Source organism: Rhipicephalus sanguineus, chromosome 1 (assembly GCF_013339695.2).
Source record: "Rhipicephalus sanguineus isolate Rsan-2018 chromosome 1, BIME_Rsan_1.4, whole genome shotgun sequence".
In the NCBI taxonomy this organism is placed as follows: Eukaryota; Metazoa; Arthropoda; class Arachnida; order Ixodida; family Ixodidae; genus Rhipicephalus; species Rhipicephalus sanguineus.
Genome location: NC_051176.1, coordinates 158826590 through 158849566, shown reverse-complemented (window position 1 = coordinate 158849566; position 22977 = coordinate 158826590). Strand labels below are relative to the sequence as shown.

The following is a 22977-nucleotide window of genomic DNA, read 5'->3' as shown; positions in this document are numbered from 1 at the left end:
CAGAAAGTACATATACTATAATAAAATATTGATAATGACACACCTATGCACAAACGGATGGGTTATGACAGGGTAGTAGTATATTAAAACTTGTTAGTGCTGTTGCACAACAGCGTCATCACAGCCTCTTCAAACGAAGGTATGGAGGCATGTGCTCTACATAATGTACAGCACATGCAGTGGCTTCACAAGGGAAGCCATGCTAAGAATGTCTCGGACCAATAATCTGCAGTGTACAAATATTACTGAAGAAATTGAAGACAGGTTTGATGTTAAAGAGTGGTTCTGTGCCAAGAAACATTGCCGGGTGTAATGGGTTGTGCTGCCAATATAAAAAAATGATTTTTTTCTCCGAACTTCTGTTTCACTAAAACTTCACAAGGACATGGAGGACAGTCAGCCTGTCCTAACTACCAGTCAACAATAATTGTGTGTGCTGAATGTGTGCCCTATCCAGAGTAAACAGAACAGGACACCAGTTCACCGCAATTTATTTACTGGTGATGAAGGTCCTAACTGTGATTTCAGAAAAAATTTTCATCATCCAACAAGTTTTGCCAATAGTGACTTAGTTTTCTACGAACGCTGTACTTCAAATCTCTGGCAGGGATGGCTGTAGAAGGCTAGGAAGCTTTTGTCACCATCAATCTAGAGGTTTTAACTGCCAGCAGATTGCCTTCAATGTCAAGGTCGTGCTCCGCTTCAATGGCTGCTCTGTCGCACGGCGCACAATTTGTAAGATACATTTCGAATAACTTTGTGCAACTCGAGCACTTGACCCCTGGCATCAGCTGAAGTTGTTTATTGCTTTGGTCTTCCAATGCAGCAGAAGTGAAAAACCGTCACGTTGATATTGCGGACAAACATCCTTTGTTATATTTAAGCTAAAAACAGATGGTGTCCCAGAGACATGGCATTATAAAAAGGTCAATACTTGTTACATCAAAAAGTTTGTTATACTGGAGCATGTAAAATCAAGGTTCAACTGTACTTAAACACAGAAGACTACACTATTATAGATATAACTTAAAGGGACAGAAAAATGTGTCCCATTTATCTAATGTTTCACTTACGCAAAGGGCACAAAAATTGCCAAATGTAAACTTTCTGAAAGAGCAACCAACTTTCTGACTACTACAATAAAAAAAAAGACTTTATGCTTCCTGATACACTTCTACGTAGTAATGTAGTTTCTTTTATGCAAAGATTGTTCATGTGTGGAAAGATTCATAATAATTCTGTGCAGTCCTCCCATTCAAGACAGCACCGAAGACATTTAACTGCCTCTCCTGCAGCCTGGCCCAAGACAGTGAAGTGCATTTCAATAATAATAGAGAGTTTTATACCCTGGTCACACTGGCAAATTTAGTGTCCTTTTGAGCGAGTGCACTTACGCCCCCAGAATGTCACTTTGGCAGTGCGCTGCTACACGAGAAAAGGAAATGTACTTTGGAAATGGTAGTAATGGCAATGGCAATGTTTCTTAAGTAATAATCTGTTACAGCTATAAGCAGCCATTAAAATAGTCGACGGATGCAACCATTGCACAATGTGTGCTGGGCATGCCCCCCGTAGCCGTGGCTGTAAACTGCCTGATAGCGAGAATAGCAGAGTAGTATTTAGTGGTACTCTATGTTTTAATGCATAGGAATATTCCTAATAACAAAAACGATAGTTTAAAAAATACTACGAACTCAGCTTCAGATAATAACTTATTTATTCTCGAGCTGCTGCTACCAAGGCTAGACACTCCGTTGCAACGTAAGGAGTTTGGCACACGCATTCGCTGGCAAATGCGCTTTGCAACGAGTGCCACAAAGCGTTCCCATGTGACAACGTGCGAATGACACTAGCGGCGAAGCGCACAACCTCAAAGAGCACTTAAGTGGGCCTGTGTGACAGGGGTATAGGTTAGGATGTCCTGTACAGTGGGGAACGTACACTGCCAGGTGCATGAAAGAATGCAAAGTGCACAAACGAACGTAAAGGGTCAGCATTGGAGTTTGCATCCCCCAATGCTTGGGAAGAGTAACGTAGAACTTAGGTGTGCTTGGAATGGCTGCACCGCCAATGCACTGAAAGTACGCAAAGCCAAAATACAGTAAGTCTGCTTTGGCACTGCAATCGGTAGCACACACTATGAGCTGCGTGTGACACTGTTGCCATCGTGCAGAGGTAAAATGCCTGCTTCCCACTCGGTAAATGCAAGTTCGAGCATTATCAGGGGACACTAGTTTTTTTTTCTTTTATAACTTCATATGGTTAATGTTGCTCTTTATAATGTACTGTGCTTGCTGGCATTTGGCATCGGATACAAATCTGTCGTAACTAAATCATGGGATAGACACAACAGTATGCAACAGTTTCCTTGCATACTGACATATGGCAGAAGGTGAAGGATTCAGTGTGAATGCAAGAGTTGTCAAAAGTTCTAATAGCTATGCACCAACTTGCCGAGCATAGTACTCTGCTAAAGTTCATGAAAACTGAAGCACATGTTTAGAACTACTGCTTGGCCTAGTTGGTATACTACATATTTTCATATAGTGGCAATACGAATGGCATTTTGCAGTAGTCTCCTGATTACCAGCACCAGCGCTGATAGAACCATAAACACAGCATTTGTGCGCTTGCCTATGTGTGTTGGCACAACATAATGGGCCATCCCTTGTGTGTCTTCACCAAGCAGCCATGCATGTACTACAGAGTGTAGTGCTCGTAAAAGAAGTTGTGCAGAGTTTTGAAGCAATACAAACATGGAAAGACTGGTCAAATAATAAATTGCTTTGTATAAATTAACTAAACTTCGTAGGCTGCTGAAGGTGAGACATGCTTATTCAATGGCTGGGAACCATTGTATATAAGTGACCACTTCCATCTGTTTTTTTCAGGCATTTGATCATATGCACCTCCACCGCGATTCTCATACACAGGAGTCCTTCACACAAATCTCCATTTGCATCATTCTTGCCCGGTAGAATGCTAAAACTGTTATTGTCATTCATAGCATTTGAATGAAACAAATATTCAACAACTTTGAACAGTGAATTCTCTAATCAAATATGAATCAAATAAAAAAGACTATTCAATCCATACCTTATATTTCGTATTCGCACAGGCCTAAATTAAACCATTCTATAACACCTTCTTAAAGGAGTCCTGACACAAAAATTTTCGGCCCGCGTTTTTTTGCTGCAATGTGTTGCTGGGGGCCTGTTAGTCATAACACGGCACATCGTTTGCTGCAGCGCGCGACGGATAATTAATTACAAGCTCCTCATTACCGACACAGCCTCAGTTTCGGTTTTACAGAGCTCCAAAAACGACAAGCCGCCGGGTGCAACTATCACCACCTAGCGAGTGAAACGCTCGGTCACGTGAGCACACAGAACAGTGACGCATTTCCGCGCGGTCTGTCGTCGTCGGGCTCATCGTCGTCTGATGGCGATGATTTTCTTGCGGCGGGGATGGAAGAAATTTTCGACGTGGCGAATCACTTCAGGTTTGACCCGCTAGCGAGGAATGATTCGTCTGGAAGCGCGTCAAAACAGAAATGGCGGCTACGACGTCATCATAACTTGTACCGGCTGCAACGGTTACGTAGGGGAAGTAGGGGGGTCACCTCGGGTCACCTCCGAGGGTGTCAATGCACTCGGTGCGGCCTATAATGCTGGATCGCGCTCGCGAACTTCAAAATTCATATAAAATACCTTCCAAGCTTTATTCGCTGTCGATATCTTGCAGATCGTACACGCACGTACACGGGAATCGATCCAGCAGGTTATCTCGGCCGCGAAATTTTGTGTCAGTGCCCCTTTAACCCTCTGAGTGTTTTTGCTGTACATGTATGGTGGCGGTTTTCTGTCCCGCAAGGTCTTTGCTGTAGGAGTACGTTTTCAACCCTGCATTTGAAATTTCGCACCGTAATGATGATGCATGATCACTGGGAGGTGCTGTCACCTCCTAGGACTTACAAGAAGCTTTTGAAATGATTGTGCTACGTTCTTGTAGAGATAAACCCAACTGATTTCTAGCTTCAGCGCCTCGTGCGGTCTGCGGCAACACCGATGGGCAACGCTCTTTCGTGGTTTCGGTTTCACCACATGATCGCAACGGAGGTGCGATCCTTTACTTTTATTGGCACTCCCTTGGAGGGGCGGCGGCAGTTGATTTCGATCTTTAACTGGCGCTGCTCTTAGCTTGTTTAACCAACGCTCACAAAGTATTCTCTCTCTCCTTGTTTACCAAGTTTACTCTGCTCAAGGCCGCCACACGCAGAAAAGATGCCGTGTGTGTGCCAACACACAGGGCAGAGGAGGACAGACATGCGTTTCATGTGTGCAGACTGCAATAAGGTGCTGTGTTTCAAGGAATACCACGCTCTGAAATGTTACTGAACATTTTGCAGTTCTGAGTGATGCTGACACCAAAATACAGTTCCTGATTTTTCTTTTTTTTTTCTTTTTAACAAGGTTTTCCCGACTTTAACAATTTCGTACATTCAAAATCCACAATAAAGTAATTTGACCATCTGGGAAAGTATTTTACAAAATAAATTTGACACTCAGAGGGTTAATAATCATCACTGCAAGAGAGTAACACTAATACAAACCACTCTGGGCCCATCCAAGGAGTGGAAGTGCCACAGAATCCTTGACAAGTCGTGACAATGTGGGAAGATTTTTGTACACTTTGTTCGGCTCTGGATCTGAAGAAAAATTAATGGAAAAAAAAGTTCTTTAGTCAGCTAACAAGCAGTGTAAAAATGTATATGCTCACAGCACAAAAATCAGAAGAAATGAAAGCCAATGTAAAGGTTGTACGGTGACCACCTTCCTACTATTGAAATACGATACGGGACACGCTGACCGGGTGTGAGAGGGGGGAAGTGACACAGCACGATGAGTGATTAACTACGATACATTATTTTTTTAACTTCTGCTGAGAAATTTTGTCTTGCAATAATTTGTCATCTCTGAAACAGGCAAACAGAGTAAGTGATACAAGCCGCAGTTCAAATACACATCTGTGAAAACAGAACTATTTTACCCCTCCTGTGATATGCTCCAACACAAAATAAAGTTATTAATACCAACGCAAAATACGACAACTCTAACCACAAGTACTACCTGAAAGGAATCACTGCATGCTCTCATTTGGCGGTGCACTACAAAAATTGCAAGGACAGCACATGTCGTCCCCTGTTTGTCCAAGCCACTGTTTTGTACAGGCACAAGGACACCGTATCCAGAAAAATCATGGAAGCGTTCTACATAAAAAAGAACGAAGGCAAGTGCATAAGCTGGCCATCTATCGCTCTCTATGACAGCGAGATAGTACTTCTAGACTTCGGGTGAGCAGAAGAAGGACACGTGAGAACCCTTTCTCATTTTTTTTCGTATCTAATTTTTGCAAGTATGTATGTCATGGTTACTGTGCACAGGCACGCAAGTTTGGCGTTCCCTATATAAACGCGTTTCTTGAATAAAAAAATTTCAGTTGATAGCACTGTGTCCCATCATGTGTGTGCCTTAGCTTTTTCCTCGTTCTTGTCACGCAGTAACATAATGAACCAGTACCAACTAGCCCAGTTCAATGGACTCAAAAAAACAGTCGCTAACAAAACAGCTGTGGCTTAGCTTCCACATGTCACTGATTGTCTTACCACTGGTTGCCAACCGGTGGCAAGACGCGATGGCGCGTGCATGTCCAACCGATCCAGGGCACGCTGCCCACATTGGGGGGAATGGCAGGACGGCAACCGCAGCTGGTGCCTGAAGCATTCAACGCTGCCGTGAAACGCACGGCTAGTTGACTTTTCGAGCTTGGAGTGCTTGCAGCTAAGACATCCTTAAACAGGGTGGCCAGATACTGCTGAATTTAAAGTGCTGCCAAACAACAATGATAGTAAAGTGTGACATGCAGGACATTCTAAAAGGTTTTCTTATCTCTTGCTGGATGCAGGACAATAGCCCCCAATGAGGGACAGTCCCGCGAATCGCAGGATGAGTGGTCACCGTAACAGTAACTACTAATAACATTTTACTAATGAAGAAATGCCTATTCTTGAGTGCTATTTGGTTGAAGTCTATACTTGGTGATTCTAATAAACAAAATTATCTTTTGCTCTAGTGAGTACCATGGTATACGAGCATAAATAACTGCTACGTAATTAGGGCTGCCACCTTTCCCCGAAAGAAAACCCGGCCCTTTGGGAGGGGGGGGGGGGGAGGAAGGGAGGGAGGGTGGAGGAGGTTTACAGGAGATTAAGGTAATGTTGAACAACAGACGCCATGTAAAGTCTTTGGCATGCAGTGCCATTTAATGTAACATTGCTTGCCTTGAGCGAAATAAACTTAAAGGGGTCATGAACCACTTTTCCAAGTAATGATCTAATGGCCTCAGTATCGGAGTGTACTGCCTCCCGAATCGATTGCCGCAAAAATTTCTCGAATCCGTCAAGAATCAGCGGAGTTACGGGGGTTTGGCGCACGCTCCCAGCGCTTTCTCTCTTTTCTCGTGCCGACGAGCGCACTGGAAGCTAGACAGGGAGGGATGGCATGGGGGAAAGAAGTTACGCCAGCGCGCGTCATGAAACGCGATCGCTCTCCCGCTGTGATTCGCTTGCGCGAGTGCGGCTACCGTGTACTGAGGAGTGCGGCGCCGGCAAGTGGCGGCACAACGCGGCAAGAAGCGCATCTGATCCGAACGCCGCTCTCGATTTACGTCGGCTATCGGCCAATAAGCATGCAATGTCTCTTGTGACGTACAGCGGACAGACGCCCCGCCCACCGACGAGAGTGAGAACCGGCCTCTGTTTGAAAAGAGGGTGCCTGGGGAAACGGCAACTTCGCGCTCCGCTTGTGGCCATTCAGGGGCGGATCCAGGCGCTTGCTTTGGGGGGGGCGGTTGGTTGTTGGGGGGGGGAGAGGGGGGAGGGGGGCGTTGCCCAACTTTAAAACTTCACGTTAGTAACCAAATGCTCATTATTTTTGTTCTCAGTTGCATTGCTCAGTGCCATTTCATTATCTAAAATTTCGCATATTTCCGCTAAACATTGGGGAACACGTATCAGTGTTGTTGGTAAGAGGAGGGTGAAAGAGGGAAGGTCAGGCCACCTGCTCGATAAATGAGTATTCCCACAACGGCGAGCTCTAGTATTCCTTGAACGTAGTTTCGGAGTAAGCCTCCCTTTGTTACCCCGCCCCCTCCTCCCCATTGCCTTTTTTTCTGGCCGGTCGTGTTGCCAGAAAATGCCCTTTCTATCTCCGCAGCCTAAGGACGGTCAAACGGAGCTTTCGGAGTCGCGCTCGATTATACCCCGCGCACGTGCTCTCGGAGGCTTGCTCGGTACTTCGGCGAATATAATTCACAGCACCACTGCCTGCCTTCCTTCTTTTTTTTTTTTTTTTGGACCAGCCGCTGAAGGTTGACTAAAAGGTAACTTGTTCTGCACGCTTTGTGGGACCACGGCCGGGCTAGACTGCACGTGCGCGCTCAAGCGCGCATGTGCAGTCTAGCCCGGCCGTGGTGGGACGAAAGATGCCAGTTTGAATGACACAGAACAGACTCCTGTCTCTGAGAAAAAGATGGGAGAATTTGAAGACCCCTCGCTTTGCTGAAGAGCTGATGGCCCTGGGAGTGGGGAGGAAACTTTAGCTCGCTTCCATAAAGGCAGCAGTTGCTTTAGCAAAATAGTTGAGGCTTGTGCTCGTCGGTGCCTATTTGAAAGATGCAGGACGCAGAAGAAATCTTTTCTAGAAAGCCTGTTTCGCTCTTAACAAAAGCGCTGGGCTGTGTGAGGGGTGCTTCCCTAGTCTCGGATTGGGATGGACACAGCGACCACCTGAAAAAATTCTACGTTCTGAAAAATGGCCTTCGGTGAGGTGAAAAGCGGGGGGGGGGGGGGGTTGGGTTGGCTTATAGCTTTGGGGGGGGGGCGATCGCCCAATCGCCCCCCCCCCTGGATCCGCCACTGTGGCCATTACGCGGCGCGCACGACTGTAATATTTGGCAGAGCAGTTCATAGCCGTGTCAGCTTTCCGCAGGATGTGTTTTTTCAATCAGCCCAAGGGGTGCTTCATGACCCCTTTAATGTACATGTACACAAAAACGTAACACTGAGCTAACAAACTAGTCTAACTGCTGGCATAAAACTACCCATGGTTGGAATGACGCTTGTAGTAAAAGTAAGTGAGGTTTTAGTTGTTGCTCTAAATGTGCTGCACTGAAAAGGGACCGCACATACTTCGTCCATAAATAGCACCTCTTTGCGTCTGAATCCACCAGGCCAGTGACATCGTAGACACAAACAAATGTTAAAATGCATACAGTGCATATGCCACAAAAATACCGGATATTCATATATACATACACGTGCAATAATATGCTCTATTCCAAGGATCGTTACACTTGAAGGGATCTTAAAAAGGGATTGACTAACAGCGCAAGAGCTTCGGCGATTGACGACAAATATTTAGTCATAGTTGTTGAACTGACACTTATAAAATGCCCCAGAAAATAAATAAGTGCGATATTATGACCAAAAACCAGCCAGTGGCAGCCGGTCTTAGGTGTAGACGGGCAACCGGCCCACTATCCAAGAAACTAGCCGGGCCGGTCTAAAATCGGACAAGTGGCAACCCTACACATAATGAGAAATCCAAAAAAGAGACACCCACCTGACAGAAATGCCCTCTGGATGAAGTCTGAAATCCTCAAGTTAAGTGAGAAGCCTTCTGTGTTACTTTCGTGTGCGACTAGCCCTATACAAGAATGAAAGTAAACAAAAAAGTTTTCGTGAACCATTCGATGTAGGAGGTCTTGCAGTTATGAAAGTGACCCCCTAAATTTACACTCAATTGGCAATTCAGGTTACGGAGCACGCTGGTGTAGCTCGAAGAATTGGCACAATATGGCTCAAACGGTGAAGCAGTTCCATCACTGGTTGTGGCAATTCGTTGCTATGCAGCTGCTACCTGACAAACAATGTTACTATCAAAAGCCTCTCTGCAGTGTGGCAGATATCTAGATCAATAAGGCACAGGGATGGAGACTTCAATTTAGCAGGTTGGCAGTCATGCAAAGCTGGCACAAAGAAGTTACGTGACAATGCTACCCATATTTTATTTTTGCATCTCTACTGGATTATCAAACCTTTGTTCAAGGCAATCCTAATCTTACTGCTATATCATGACGTACTGTATAAACTCGTGTTATGGCTGCACCCATTTAATAGCTGCACCCAGAACTTTGCTAGAGAATCCCCTACGAAAATATTTTTAAAACTTACCCGTGTATTAGCCGCACCCTCAATTTTGGAGAAGGTTAGCATTATTATGCGTCGTGCGATGCGAGAATTCTATTTTATATATATACTTTTTTTTTTCAAGGGCAAAACGAGGCAGCAGTGCCAAGTTTTCGGCAGCACCAGGAAGCAAAAGCACAGCCTTCAAGATTTAGCGGCTTCCTCTGAGGCGCTGCCGTCCACCAAATAACACCGACTGGACGGCTGAAAAGCACATCCCTTGTGGATGTGTTCCACTGGATTTTCGAAGCGTAGGGTGTGTTTCCTTCAAGACAGTGGAGGAAAGCTTCAGGGTCAAGGGAATCTCGAACAAATCTAATGGAACAGAGAACAAGCTCATCTGGGACAGAAGCAAGTCTGAGGATGCGACGAGTAAAGAGGAGGACGACGACGAGGGCGAGGAGTAACATTCTTGCAACCATGAGAAAGTGACAAAGGTTCTTTTTCGCTTCTCCCAGTATAGGCGAGTACTGCAGCTCAATAAAGGCAAGTAGCGCTGGAAACGTGTGTGAAAAAAAAAAAACAAAGTAATGACCGCACCCGCGACTTCCACCCCAAATCTCTGTAAAAAACGTGCGACCACAAACGAGTATATACGGCGTTTCTGGTTCCTTCCAGGAAAAACATGGCCTCCGAGATGTGTATTTGGTATCCAAATGTGGCATTTTTGAAAATATATATCAAGGCCCTAAAAATGGCTTTGGCACCTGCTGTTAGCAAAAGTAAGGCCTCCGAGAATTGTTTCCACTGACCAGAGAGCAATCATGTTGGCATGGGCTAGTCATCCCAATAGGAGGTGTCCAGTCATGGAGAAAAAACAAAATAGGAGAGGCCCTCATGGCATGTTCTTTGAAGCTGCAAATGCAGCCTCTTGGTGGGCCACTTTCCTCTGCTTCTTTAATCAGCACGCCCACAGCATAAAGGGGCGAGTTTTCAACTTTCACTGCAACGAGCCACTGACTGTAAGTACTGCTGACTTGTCTCAGAAGACTTATGAAACTTCAGCGAAAGTTTTAATAAAGTAGAAGTGCCACTGCATCTTTCTGTGGCCTGTTGAAGATGATGAAAACCATTACCATCATCGAATAAAAGAGTGCGTGTGTTGCTCACTGATTCACTGGCACTCACACTCACAAGCTCATAGGCCCACAACACAATTTTTGAAACTCGCACATAACACTGCAAACACAGCTGCAAGCACACAATGAATTGAATTGAATTGACTTTATTCGCAACAGTATAAGCAGTGTTGCGGGAGACCAGGGAAAGAAAAGCTTAGTTAAAACAGCTTGAGAGTGTCCTGGTCACCCTACACACACGTCAGCATAACGGTGCTGCAAGAAAAGATTGGGGCAAAGGTATTTTCTCATTTTCTCGAAGCCCCAAGCAGCGAGAACTTCTCAGGCCCAGCTGCCATAAAAACGTGTACGTCTGGTCCAGAAGTGCCAGTAATCCTTTGTGAAAAGATGACGGCACTTCCACCACACTACTTCTAATGTGGCAGACCTGGTTGGGGCCTCTCCTAGCCTTTCCTCACTCCACGTGTCCCATCCAAGCTTAAGTCCACGCTTCCCACAGTCTTCTCGCTGCCTTTGTGCTTTTTTTGAGCAGTTGCCCTAGGCATGCAAGTCATGCAAGTGTGCTGTGTGTGCTTAGTTCTTAAACCTCCACTTAATGCCTCCAACTGTTAGCGCCAACGTAAATTTATACAGTGATTATGTTTCTGTGGATGATGCCATGATCTCCTCCACGGTTTTATTGGGCGATGAGATCGTGGCCAAGAGTGCCGATGTGTTCACCATTGATGATGAAGTTTAGGGGAGGTGGAGCAGGAGTCAGATTCTCCAATGATCGCATCCGGACAAACTTAGGCTTTTGCAAAACATTCAGCGGTCTGTGAGCCACAGCTGTACGGCACTGTGCCAACTGTGCTGGGACAATGGGCTAAGAATGTTATCAATAGGAGATGCAAACACATCCAATGATAATCTCACAAAAGTGAAAGGCTCTTTTTTTTTTTTTTTTTTTTGCAGTCCCATGAAAAACGTTTCGGTGTGTTTATACTGTGTTACTATTAAAGTAATAATTTTTCGGCTTTTATGCAATAGAGTCACAATCTGATCAAGACGGACGATTAGTCGGAGGTCTGAATTAATTTGACAGAATGGCTGATTGGGCGAGTTGGTGATTCACATTAATTGGAAATACAAGTGCATAAGTAAACGTGCTCGTCCTTATCTTTTCGTAGTCCTAGTTTAATTAAACACTTGTATTTCCAGGTCTGAATCGAGTTTTACCCACTTGGCTTCAATGCACAACAGACAAGTGCTTTTGCATACCACCCCTATCAAAATGCAGGTCATGTGACTGGGACTGAATATCCGTGACCTTAAGCTCAGGAGTGCAACACCACAGACACTAAGCTATCGTGGCTGGTTCTCTTTTTAATTTAGATATAACTGTGTGTATTACTCGCAACTTTTGCCAAACATGTGCTTCAATAAATAGCCAAATGAATAAACTGTAATAAAACTGCATTAAAACCAGAAGGTAAAAGTTACTCTCACAGATATGACAGCCACACATACAGGGTGTTTCAGCTAAAAAGCACCAAGTATTAAAAATATTAAACATAGGTGCTACGCACCTCCAATTAGCGCAGTATTGTTCTGAGCCATATAGAGCACGTCAGAATATTTTTTCCAGTCCGCCAAACTCGGCAATTAACAAAGATTGCTTAATGAACTTTTTAAATAGTAACTCTAGAGAAAAAAATTCAATACAAAAGTTGTAGCGCTTGTTCAAAAACATCAATTTTTTAAATTTATGCTAAGATAATTCCCCTGCTTATTTTTTTCTGGCCTTTCTTTAACGCGCGCAAATTTTAAAAAATACTTCGCGACTGCCACCTAACGCGCGGCGCTCTTAGTGCCCTCAAATGTAAGGTGAACTAATTATCAAAGGCTGCTCCGCGCACGAAGGTCGATTGAGCAGGCTGCCGGTGACTGCAATGGACGCCTGTTGATGATAGGGGCGTACCGTCTAAAGGAAAAAAAAAAAGTCTACGAAAGAGCGGCCGCCACGTGTGAGTGAATCTTTTGTCTCAGTCCTTCATCACGCTGTCACCGTAACCCCTTCCAGTGTGTGTCTTCATTGGTGCGAAAAGAAAAGAAAAAAATGCCTATGCTGCATCAAATGCTGCCTACGGTCTCATGTGGCATTTGCTCCGTGGCTGCCGCTTTTTCGTTGAAGAATTTTTGTTGTTGTTGTTGTTGAAATGGTATGCTCATTTTGTCGCTTAATGTCCATAGCAGTCACCGATAGCCTGTTCCATCGATCTGCGTGCGCGAAACAGCCTTTGATAATTCGTTTAACTTACATTTGAGGGCACTAAAAGCACCGTGCGTTTGGCGGCAGTCACGTGGTATTTTTTAAAATTCGCGCCCTTTAAAGAAAGGCCGGAAGAAAATTAAGCGGGGGAGTTATTCGATGTTCCTGAAAATTCGATGTTCCTGAACAAGCGCTACAACTTTTGTGTTGAAAACTTTTCTCTAGAGTTACTATTTAAAAATTCATTAAGCAATCTTTGTTAATTGCCAAGCTTGGCCGATTTAAAAAAATATTCTGAAGTGCGCTATATGGCTCAGAACAAACTGCGCTAATTGGAGACACGTAGCTCCTATGCTTAATTTTTTAATACTTGGTGCTTTTTAGCTGAAACATCCTGTATTTATGTTATTCTGGGAAAACACACATTTTCATGCATTTACAAAAGAGAGGTGGTTACAAGTCTAACTGAGAAATGCGACAGTGTCAAAGTCTACATGTGACTTGTCTCCCATTTCATCTCCGTCTAATCAATCCACGACGTCTTCATCTGCAACCCCAGATTACAAGTGTTTGATAGCCATTTCCTTTTTCATTTCCTTGGAAGTTCTGCAATAATGTACAATGTTGAAGATGTCATGACAATATCTTTTCTTAAAGAAAAAGATAAGTGAAGCAAACCTGAGGAACTTGCTTAATATTAAACACTAAAAATCCAATACTGAACTTAAACAGTTCAATTCTTCAACAACGTACCATGAATAATGACATTTGGGTCAAACAGAACAAATGCCACAAGGAAGGACACTGAAGGGCAAGTAGGATGGCTGTAGCCAATTTTCATCAGGCAGTCACTCCTTTCCCAAAAGAAGTTCTCAGTGGCAGGGTGGTCCTTTGTACTCCCATCAGCCAATGTTTCTTGCCAGCCCTGTAAAGCAATGGAACCAATATGTCCCACATCAGGCACTGAAACATTTAAGTTAATAGATGTTGTTCCTTTATCATCTCTCGAGTTGGATGGACGCCCACAAGCAAGTCAAAACAAAAAACAAAATGCATATCTTTAAAGAGACAACTGACCAAACTACCATGTGGAAACCAGTAGCATCTGCTTTATAGTGATACAACCAAGCAGAATCTATCGTAAGTTTAAATTGCGACAGATAGTGATTAAAAAGCCTATGATCAAAAATGACCTGGATTCCACCACCATGGCATGCCCCATAGTGAGAGCGTGGACTTCGCACGTAATACCCGAGTTATGAAGTAGACATAAAACTGCAAGCCAGGCCATTACAATGTTGTTACCACCACTGCAGCCACTTGCCATGATCAAAAATTGGCGTATGCAAGTCAACAGTGATTAGGTGCTTCATGCTTCTTGTTTAAGAATGCTTTTTATAAGCAAAATACGAACTAGATTTATGAAAAAAAGCCAAGGTTTAATACAAGCCTAGTGCTTAGCTCTATTCAAGAGATTTTGTGGTGAAATAATTACTTAAGTAAAACAAGCTATCAAAAACACAAGCAAAAATGATGTTATTTTAGTAGTACACAATGATTTAAGCATGGATTTGGGTAATTTAAATATTAAACAGCAGATTCAGCTCATTTTGTTTGGAATATTACTTTTTAGAAGCAATCCCAGCATACAGAAATCGAAAAAACAAAAACATTGGCAAAGTCATTTGTCTGCAACAGCATTGCAATAAAATTAGAAAACAACTTTCAGCAGTGAAAGGCACTGCAAATCTCACTTCCATTGCTTGCAGCAAACATTATTCTCCTTTCGCAAGGCGGGCTACAGATCATTTTCATGGAGACGTTATCTCAATGGGAATGAGATGGCGTTTTCAGCCTCCATGTTACATGTAGCCTCAATCGAATGTGCCGAATCTGAACAATTTGGATTTGAAGAATCTGAAAGGTGACCACCCATCCCACGGCTCGCAGGACTGTCCTGCATTGAGGGCTACTGACCCGTGTCCAGCAAGAAATAGAAAATATTAAAGAACATTGTGCATTTCACACTTTATTATTATATTGTTTGGCAACACCTTGAGTTCAGCTGCATCTCTTTACCCTGTTTGAGAATGCGTTAGCTGCAAGCACTCCAAGCTTCCTAAAAAGTCACAAATGCATGTTCACGGCTGCTGGATGTGCCAGCTGTGCACACACTCACGCCATACCCCCAACAAGGGTAGCGGACCCTTGCACAGTTGAACATGCACGCACCATTATATCTTCTTACCAGTTGGCCACTGCTGAAGCGCTAAGACTTCAAAACTACAAGAGTATGCATACGTAGGCCAATTACTGACAGGGGATCTACTCATGAAAAGCAAATTCACTGAAGAAAAAGGATGGCCTGGAGTGCCTGTGGCAGACATTCCTAAACAATGAGATATTTTCCCACTGCCCTTAAAGGCCAACTCCGGCGATTTTTCGAGGTCGATGGATCTCAATGAAATTCGCTGGGTACGTTCCTTTGCACGTTTCCGTCATTTATGCCAAATTACAGGCTTGAGACATGCGCAGATTGTTTGCAAATGAATTTTAAAGATTGTCTGCAAACGCCCTCCTGGCTTCCCACAATTATTGGCAACATTGCGTCTGTGACGTCAGTATTGGGAAGGCGGCGGAAGTGACGCAGCCGAGGACACCGCTAACTTCGGCGCTTCGGCCGCTACAGCAAGCGTCTGCTGTGCACAAGGCATCAGACAGCGTTGGTTTGGCCGGCGCTTCGCTGGTCGTCCCGGCTGTCACAGTTTTCATACTCTGCGCCGGCGTGACCGGTATGCCTTGCACGACTTCCGGTTCGTTCGTAACAACGTCTACGTCATACGTAGACAGTACACTCGGTTCGGTTTCGTTTTCTGTGTTGCGCTTTTTTGCTTATTTAAAATTATTCTCCAATTTGCCGAGCATTTCTGCTATCGGGCCCGTAACAGGAGCGTCTCAGGAACATAAAAGCACCATTACTTTGACATGGCCACAAAATCGCCGGAGTTGGCCTTTAAGCGGAGAGTGTACGAACACTGTATACTGCCAGTACTAACATATGTGGTGAAAACTTGGAGGATAACAAACTCAAGAAGAGCAGAGCGGATTACGGAACAAACAGGGAAAGATGACATTCCAACTGACCTTACGAAAAAAAAAAACCTGAGCAGCTTGCAATAGTGGTGCAAGACTGGACTATAAGCCGAGCTTGTGGCTGACCTAATCATTACCAAGGTCTTACTTAGTATGATCTAATTAGCACCGTGCCAATTAACATTGTACTAATTAGCACTGACATAATTAGCATGGTTTTTGTTTGCTCGGATTTAATTAGCACAGCCTTAATGAGCAAGGTCTTAATTCTGTGTAATTGCATCACAAATAATATCCACGTCCATCAGAGCATACCCGCTGTCAGCCTGCACGCGATTCTCCTCGAAGGACGCTGAAAAAGCGTAAGAGCTTTGACAACTGCTGCTCCTGTTTCAGCATTCAGCACCTCAGTACGTTGCCAGCATCCATTCGTGTTTGCAAGAGAACTGTATTGGTTGCCCCGAAAGTTACACTTACTGAAGACCTTCTTACCCTCGGCATCTCAACTTATCGACAGGCTCAAGGTGTAATGGAGCTAGAAAATGGAAGTGTTTGAACAGACCAGCTCCGAAGCACAAACGCAAGAAAAAAAGCACACAGCACCTTCGGACTGCTTTAGCTAAAAAATCAGGTATGCAAAAGTTGCCACACAATTTCTCACATCAGCTGACGCCAGGCGAGAGTTTTGGTTTTTGTACCAGAAGTTGTGTAGAAAAATGGACGATAAGCACGGAGCACATTCGAGGGGGCATGTCCGCTCACCACTTGCCACAAAAAAGGCCCTCTAAGAAAAGCACAAATATAGAAAACATGCACAAAGGGATACACTTTCCAAATATCAAACAAAAAGAAAAGTTTTTATTTTTAATTTTGCCCTACCCTGAGCCCTATGGATCAGACACCAGTGAAGAATGTCTCTGAAAGCGTAATTTTTTTTAAATGCCGCACTCCTTGACTTGTAGCTCCATCTCAGCAATTGTACAAAACCTATAGTTTCCGTTTCTGCACGGTTCATGTTTTCATCGCATGGCAGAGATTTTTAAAGAGTGCATGAGCTTAAAGGCCAACTCCGGCGATTTTTCGAGGTCGATGGATCTCAGTGAAATTCGCTGGGTACGTTCCTTTTCACGTTTCCGTCATTTATGCCAAATTACAGGCTTGAGACATGCGCAGATTGTTTGCAAATGAATTTTAAAGATTGTCTGCAAACGCCGTCCTGGCTTCCCACAATTATTGGCAACATTGCGTCTGTGACGTCAGTGTTGGCAAGGCGGCGGAAGTGACGCAGCCGAGGGCACCGCTAACTTCGGCGCTTAGGCCGCTACAGCGAGCGTCTGCTGTGCACAAGGCGACAGACAGCGTTGGTTTGGCCGGCGCTTCGCTGGTCGTCCCGGCTGTCACAGTTTTCATACTCCGCGCCGGCGTGACCGGCATGCCTTGCACGACTTCCGGTTCGTTCGTAACAACGTCTACGTCATACGTAGACAACACACTCGGTTGGGTTTCGGTTTCGGTGTTGCGCTTTTTTGCTTATTTAAAATTATTCTCCAATTTGCTGAGTATTTCTGCTATCGGGCCCGTAACAGGAGCGTCTCAGGAACATAAAAGCACCATTACTTTGACGTGGCCAAAAAATCGCCGGAGTTGGCCTTTAAAGGTTCAAGCGCATGTGAGCAGCACTGGTATTGACATCCAAAACCACACGCACTCGAAAGAAAGCAGAAGAAAGCAGTTCCACTTCATCTTGACACTGCTTAGAAGCGATCACTATTCGTGCCCACTTGTGAGATCAATTGCGATATCAATGTCTGTGCCATCACTGCTCTTCGAGCAGTGGTGACAGAGACATCATCACTTTTTCAGACTAAAGTTTGGATTAGTTCCTTATTTCTGTTTGTTAATCTTCGTTATGTATTTTGTAATTACAGTTTATTTTCTGAAATGTACCTTTGGAACCTCTATATAATAGCGGGCATTTAGGTATAAAAAATTATGCTGTAAATAAATTTTTTTTCTTGAAAAATGTTTTTAAGTAGGTCCAACTGAGCCTTAAATATTTCACTACGTGTCATGTAGTTTTTTTAACTGAACGAGTACTTGATCAATGGTTAGAATTCTTTAAATAACGATTGTCTGGTAATCATGCAACCATTTGTATATTTCAAAATTTTGTGAAAAACTTTTTTTTTTTGCCTGAGATGTTACTTTTTGTTAAACAGCTTTTTTTTGAAAATTTAGGGGGCTTTTTTATTTCATTTATGAATTCTGTGAATGCATGAATTTTTTTTAAATAAGTACCCTTTGAAAGCACATTTATTTACATTCACTTTAATATATTGCATAGCACTGTAAACCCAGCAGCTGTTGCACAAAAATGTTCCTAACTCAAACATGCAAAAAACAGTAGATTTCCCCATTGTTGGGAAACAGTTAAAATCATAGCATTGCTATTGCTTTTAATGATTCTTCCAAAAATATCACTTTTACTATTCTAAAAAGAAAACAGACTTCAAATGCATATTTGTACCCGCAGAATATGTGAATGGCCATGTTGGCATCTCATACTTAATTTGAACAGTGCATGCAAGGGGAACAAGGATGATGAGATGGGATCAAGTGCCAGCTTACAAGATTTTATTAAAACAAGGTCCAACAAGGTATTTAAGCAAGCTGCATTGATTTAATTGATTATTCACACCTTTCACTAATAAAATCTTTCTTCCAAAGCAGTGCTTCTTACTGTCTTGTCTGTCCTCATCCCCTGCTAGTACTGTTCTATTTCATTATAGCAGTAGGTCACAGTGTTATGGCAAGCCAGAAACAGAATGACCATGCAAAAAGAAAAAAAGACTGAAAAGCTTACTTCAAGCTCAAACCCAACTTCAGTCATGAGCACATGGACTGCCAGGGCCAGTGCTTCACGGGGATGGTTTACGTTGCATGTCATGTGCAAGTCTTCCAAGTGTTTAGGGAGCGGCATGGTGAAATCTTGTACCTGGTAGCAATACTGTGGTCGTGCTTGTTCCCTACTTTAAAAGGCAATAAAAAAGAAGTATTTTAAAGCAACATCATTAAACAAAATTTTGTTTATTCTATACACATCACATATCAAAATGGAAACTTAACACTAGCTTATCATGCTATAAACATGAACTGGGGCACCGGCAGAAACAGAAATCCATTGGCACAAAATTATGTAAACACTGTGATTGATATATTAAGTTACATGGCATTCAATAACGTTGTAGAAACATTTTCAAATGTAAACACACACTCATTAAAATTCAGCTAAGTTGCAGTGCTTGCAACTAACACAAGGACAATGTTAAGTCATACACTGCAGCAGTGTTGCTTAGCACAGAAAAAGACCTTGTTCCAGATCTGATGACAGTTATATTTTATTTTACACACACGTGAACAATAGGGGAATGATCAAGGGCTTGTTTCTTTGTTAGACACAACCTAAGGATGCCGACAATGATGCCATGGAAGGGATAGGGGACATTATTTGTAGTTTTTCACTGTAGTGTGGTAATTATGATAAATGTAAAAGAATCAAAGTAGATGAAAAATACCTTGCCACCGGTAGGAACTGAACCACTAGCATGTTGATATTAAATCGCCAACTATGCCAAGTTACCATTCTATCAAGTTATATTTCTAATACTTCAGGCTCTTTTACGTGCTTCAGCGCCTGTGTTGTGTCCTCTTCTCTGTGCACGTTCAATTTACACAGTGCAAACATGTCGATATTGAACCATCAACTAGCCCAAGTTACCATTCTATTCCTTTCGATAACACGTGTAATGCTCTACAAAATTTTTGACCGCTTTAATTCATTTCCATTTATGAAATAATTACCACACTAGTTACTATATGCTCGAAGAACAATTAGATGACAAAAAGCATTTCATGCACTACCTTGGCCTTATGTTACTGAAAGCCAAGTGAATTGAAGTGACTGAAAAGGCAGTATGGAAAGAATTACATTCGATATTATTGGAACATAAGCAGTGGCGTAAATCATGGGGGGGGGGGTCAGGGGGGTCCTGACCCCCCTTGTGTTCAGGCTGGGGGGGACACCCCTTGCAAGTATCCCCCTTTGAGACTTATCTTTCAGACGTCATATTTGATTTTCTTGAACATCATATTTGAAATTGAATTAACTTTCCATAAAACCAACTCTGTAATCTGAAGCCCTTCCAATAAACTGAAACGAAGTACAAAAGTGAAAGCCGCTTGTCGTTTCATAAAGTACTGTAAAGCATGAGCTTTCTGGAATGCTACGGTTATTTCAGACGTGCCTCAAATGTTTATTACGCTGAAGTTTGAAATGGCTAATAAAGGATCCCCGATCATCTACCTTTATTTACGTCGACGATTTATTGGAACTTGGAAGCCATTCACAATGAAGTACAAATGCTATTGCTCGACTAGGATTGTGTTATTTTAATAAATATTGCCGGTGAACATAAAATTGCTTTACAAGAAAGTACCTGGGGCAAATCGTGGGAGGCCTTTTCTAACAGGTTTACACGTTGGGGAATGGAGAAGGGAGAAAGAAAAGCTGTAGTTTTGCGCGTTATCACAAAACAAGTGCTAGCATTTGTCTTTCATGGTTTAAACCAAATGAAATGGCTGGAAGGAAGGAACAGGAGAGGGAGGAAAAGCAGGGATGTCAACCAGTCTAGAAGGACTGGCATGCTAGCCTACACTGGGGAAAGGGATGGGGGAATTTCAAAGATAGAGGTAGAGAGAAAGAGAGGGAGCTGGAAATCTGCTATAGTTGCACTTGGAAGCGAACGTTTTTTTTTTTTTAATTTCATTTCAAAGTATGATTTTATATTGATATAATAAAAATAAAACATTTTTGCAAAAACAAAATGGCCACCATCGCACGAGGTGTGTCCCCCCTCGTAATTTTTTTGGATTTACGCCACTGAACATAAGAACAATGAGCAACTTGAACCATGGGAAAGTTTGGTGGCCTTGTAAAGCAGTAAAGCAGTTGGAGCTGAAAATCAGACAATCCCGATCACTGACAGTTTAGGAAAGACCTAGATCACCCAAGCGCCATTTTTGTCTCGTCCAAGATGGCACATGCAACATCAATGAGGTATGTTTTTATGATACTTTCAGTCAAAATTTAAGCTTTGGAGACTCTCACAGGCAACATGATATGATAAACACAATGACAACTAAACTGCTGTCATGATGCTACGAGTGAATGTTGTTCCTTGCATTAGATTTCTTACGTCTCTTTGGCATCTTCCCAACATGAACAACCATTTTCCAAAGTCCTAGTAGGAAAAAAGTTAAGACGCTCTCAAAGAGTGCGTTTCTGACAATGTTTTGTCGCGCACAATTGCAGCATTCATCTTATGCTGTGTGACACACAATCACACTGTAACATTGGCTCTAGCGTATTCCATGCTGCTGCCAGATGTAATGGAAATATAATGCCCCACTGGTACTACTACGCCGAAATAAAATGCCAATGCAAGAAACTAGACCCAAAAACAAAGCTGCTAATTGGGGCATGTTGACTGATATTCATTTTGATTACTACAGCACAGCACATCACAGAGGGTGACCTGAAGCACCCGGATCGTGGTGAAATTGTGACTCATTATTAGTGAAGGGCACACAGAAATATATATACCTTACTTTGGCACCCAGACACAGAAGTGACCACGTACGGGTGTGGCTGTTTGTTGCTTGCACTGCTGACGTCTGGGCAACAGAGTAAGATGCATAGATAAAGTTTCTGAGGTCGTTCCCATAAGGATTTTGCAACACTACACCTGCCCCATGTGCTTACTGCACTGCAATCCTCGGGAAAAACATTCACAAGTGTGCATGACGCTGCTGTGATCACAGGCATTTTCAGGTTACAGCCCACACACTACCAGATTACACAACGGTCGCAGTATGCTATTTGAAGTATTTGAAGGCAAAAATGGTTTCTTACATTTCGCATTTAATTCCGGCGTGGTGGTACACACACACACAAACGTACAACTCGGCTATTACAATGACGTAGCTATTACGCAGCGTGAAATGGACATGCCGACAACGAAAAATAAGAAGTGTTCTTTCAGGTCCCCGCTTCAAATAGCGGTCACACATTCCAGCATAACACTTTTGAAGTCACAATCAAGTATGGTAACGCGACTTCATGGGGAGACGTACTAGAGCAGTTCAAAACGAATTTGAAAACAGCGCCACACAAACGCGCGTCACGCTCGTTTTCAAAAATACGAAACATGAAATTTGTGCGCCCGACAGGCTTCAACTTCGATTAACGCAATCTGATGCTGATGGCTCACAATATTAAAGAGAAGGCTGCCGCAGTGGCCCAGTGGTTACGGTGCTCGGCTGCTGAGTCGAAAGACGCGCGGGTTCGACCCCGGCCGTCGCGGTCTCATTTCGATGGAGGTGAAACGCTAGAGACCCGTGTATTGTGCGATTTCAGTGCACGTTAAGGATCCCCAGTGCCGAAATTATCCGGAGCCCTCTACAACGGCGTGGCTCATAGCCTGAATCGAATTGAGACGTTAAACCCTATAAACCAACCAACATTACAGAAGTGGACGCGTCTAAAATAGGGGGAAAACAGAGCTTGATGCTTGCAATGTCAAAACGGCACATCAAGTGAAGGCGACTGCGCACGTATGTCATCTCTTAGAATGATGCAAGCTGACACCTCAAGAGAATGCAGGGAGTTCGTAATCTATAAAATCTGAGCGCACGAGTAAGTGTTCCGCAAAAGCGAAAGTGTTCCTATGTAGCGTGTTTACGTACCTCATCGCTGACGAAGCTTGCGTTCCAAACGTGCCAGCCCCTAGGCATGACATGGAGAGACCTTTGCAGGAGTTACCACATTTAAAACTGCGTATGGCTCCTCTTCTGAGACCTCCCAATGTACGAGCTCCTCAAGCAAATTTTTTGCTGCAGGTCGCAGCAGCGACATCGAATGCATTTGCGCATCTGACGAAGCACAGGTGGCACACCTGACATTCACGCGCGCTCTGATCCCCGTTCTGCGCATGCGCGAAAAAAAAAAAACAATTGCAGTGTTAGGGATTTTTTTTCTTCAAACTTTAGGTACTCCCTAGATAGGTCAGTGAGTCGCGTTTTATCCCTAGGTTATAGCTGGTTATGTCGGCGGGCCCGAGTGTTGTGGCGGGCCGCTCGAGCGCGGGGAATATGGGAGTTGCGAGCGAGGTAAGTCCTCAAATAGCCGA

The 22977-nt window shown here is 43.5% G+C and overlaps 1 protein-coding gene across 5 annotated transcripts in view; it reads right to left on the bottom strand.

Annotated features, from left to right (window-relative positions):
• Window positions 1–22741, bottom strand: part of LOC119401065 (F-box only protein 7) — a 45778-nt gene extending 23037 nt beyond the window's left edge. For 2 of the 5 annotated variants that reach the window (XM_037667878.2, XM_037667879.2), the window contains exons 1-6: window positions 22535–22713; window positions 21393–21463; window positions 18594–18759; window positions 13391–13562; window positions 8682–8765; window positions 4613–4708 (exon numbers count right to left, since the gene is read on the bottom strand). In XM_037667878.2, the coding sequence (XP_037523806.1) occupies window positions 4613–4708; window positions 8682–8765; window positions 13391–13562; window positions 18594–18759; window positions 21393–21463; window positions 22535–22582 (637 nt within the window). In that variant the 5' untranslated portion in view covers window positions 22583–22713. Of the gene's footprint in view, window positions 1–4612; window positions 4709–8681; window positions 8766–13390; window positions 13563–18593; window positions 18760–21392; window positions 21464–22534 lie in introns of all 5 variants that reach the window. The other 3 variants (XM_037667873.2, XM_037667880.2, XM_037667875.2) reach the window with 3 other exon arrangements.
• Window positions 22742–22977: the final 236 nt, after the last annotated feature.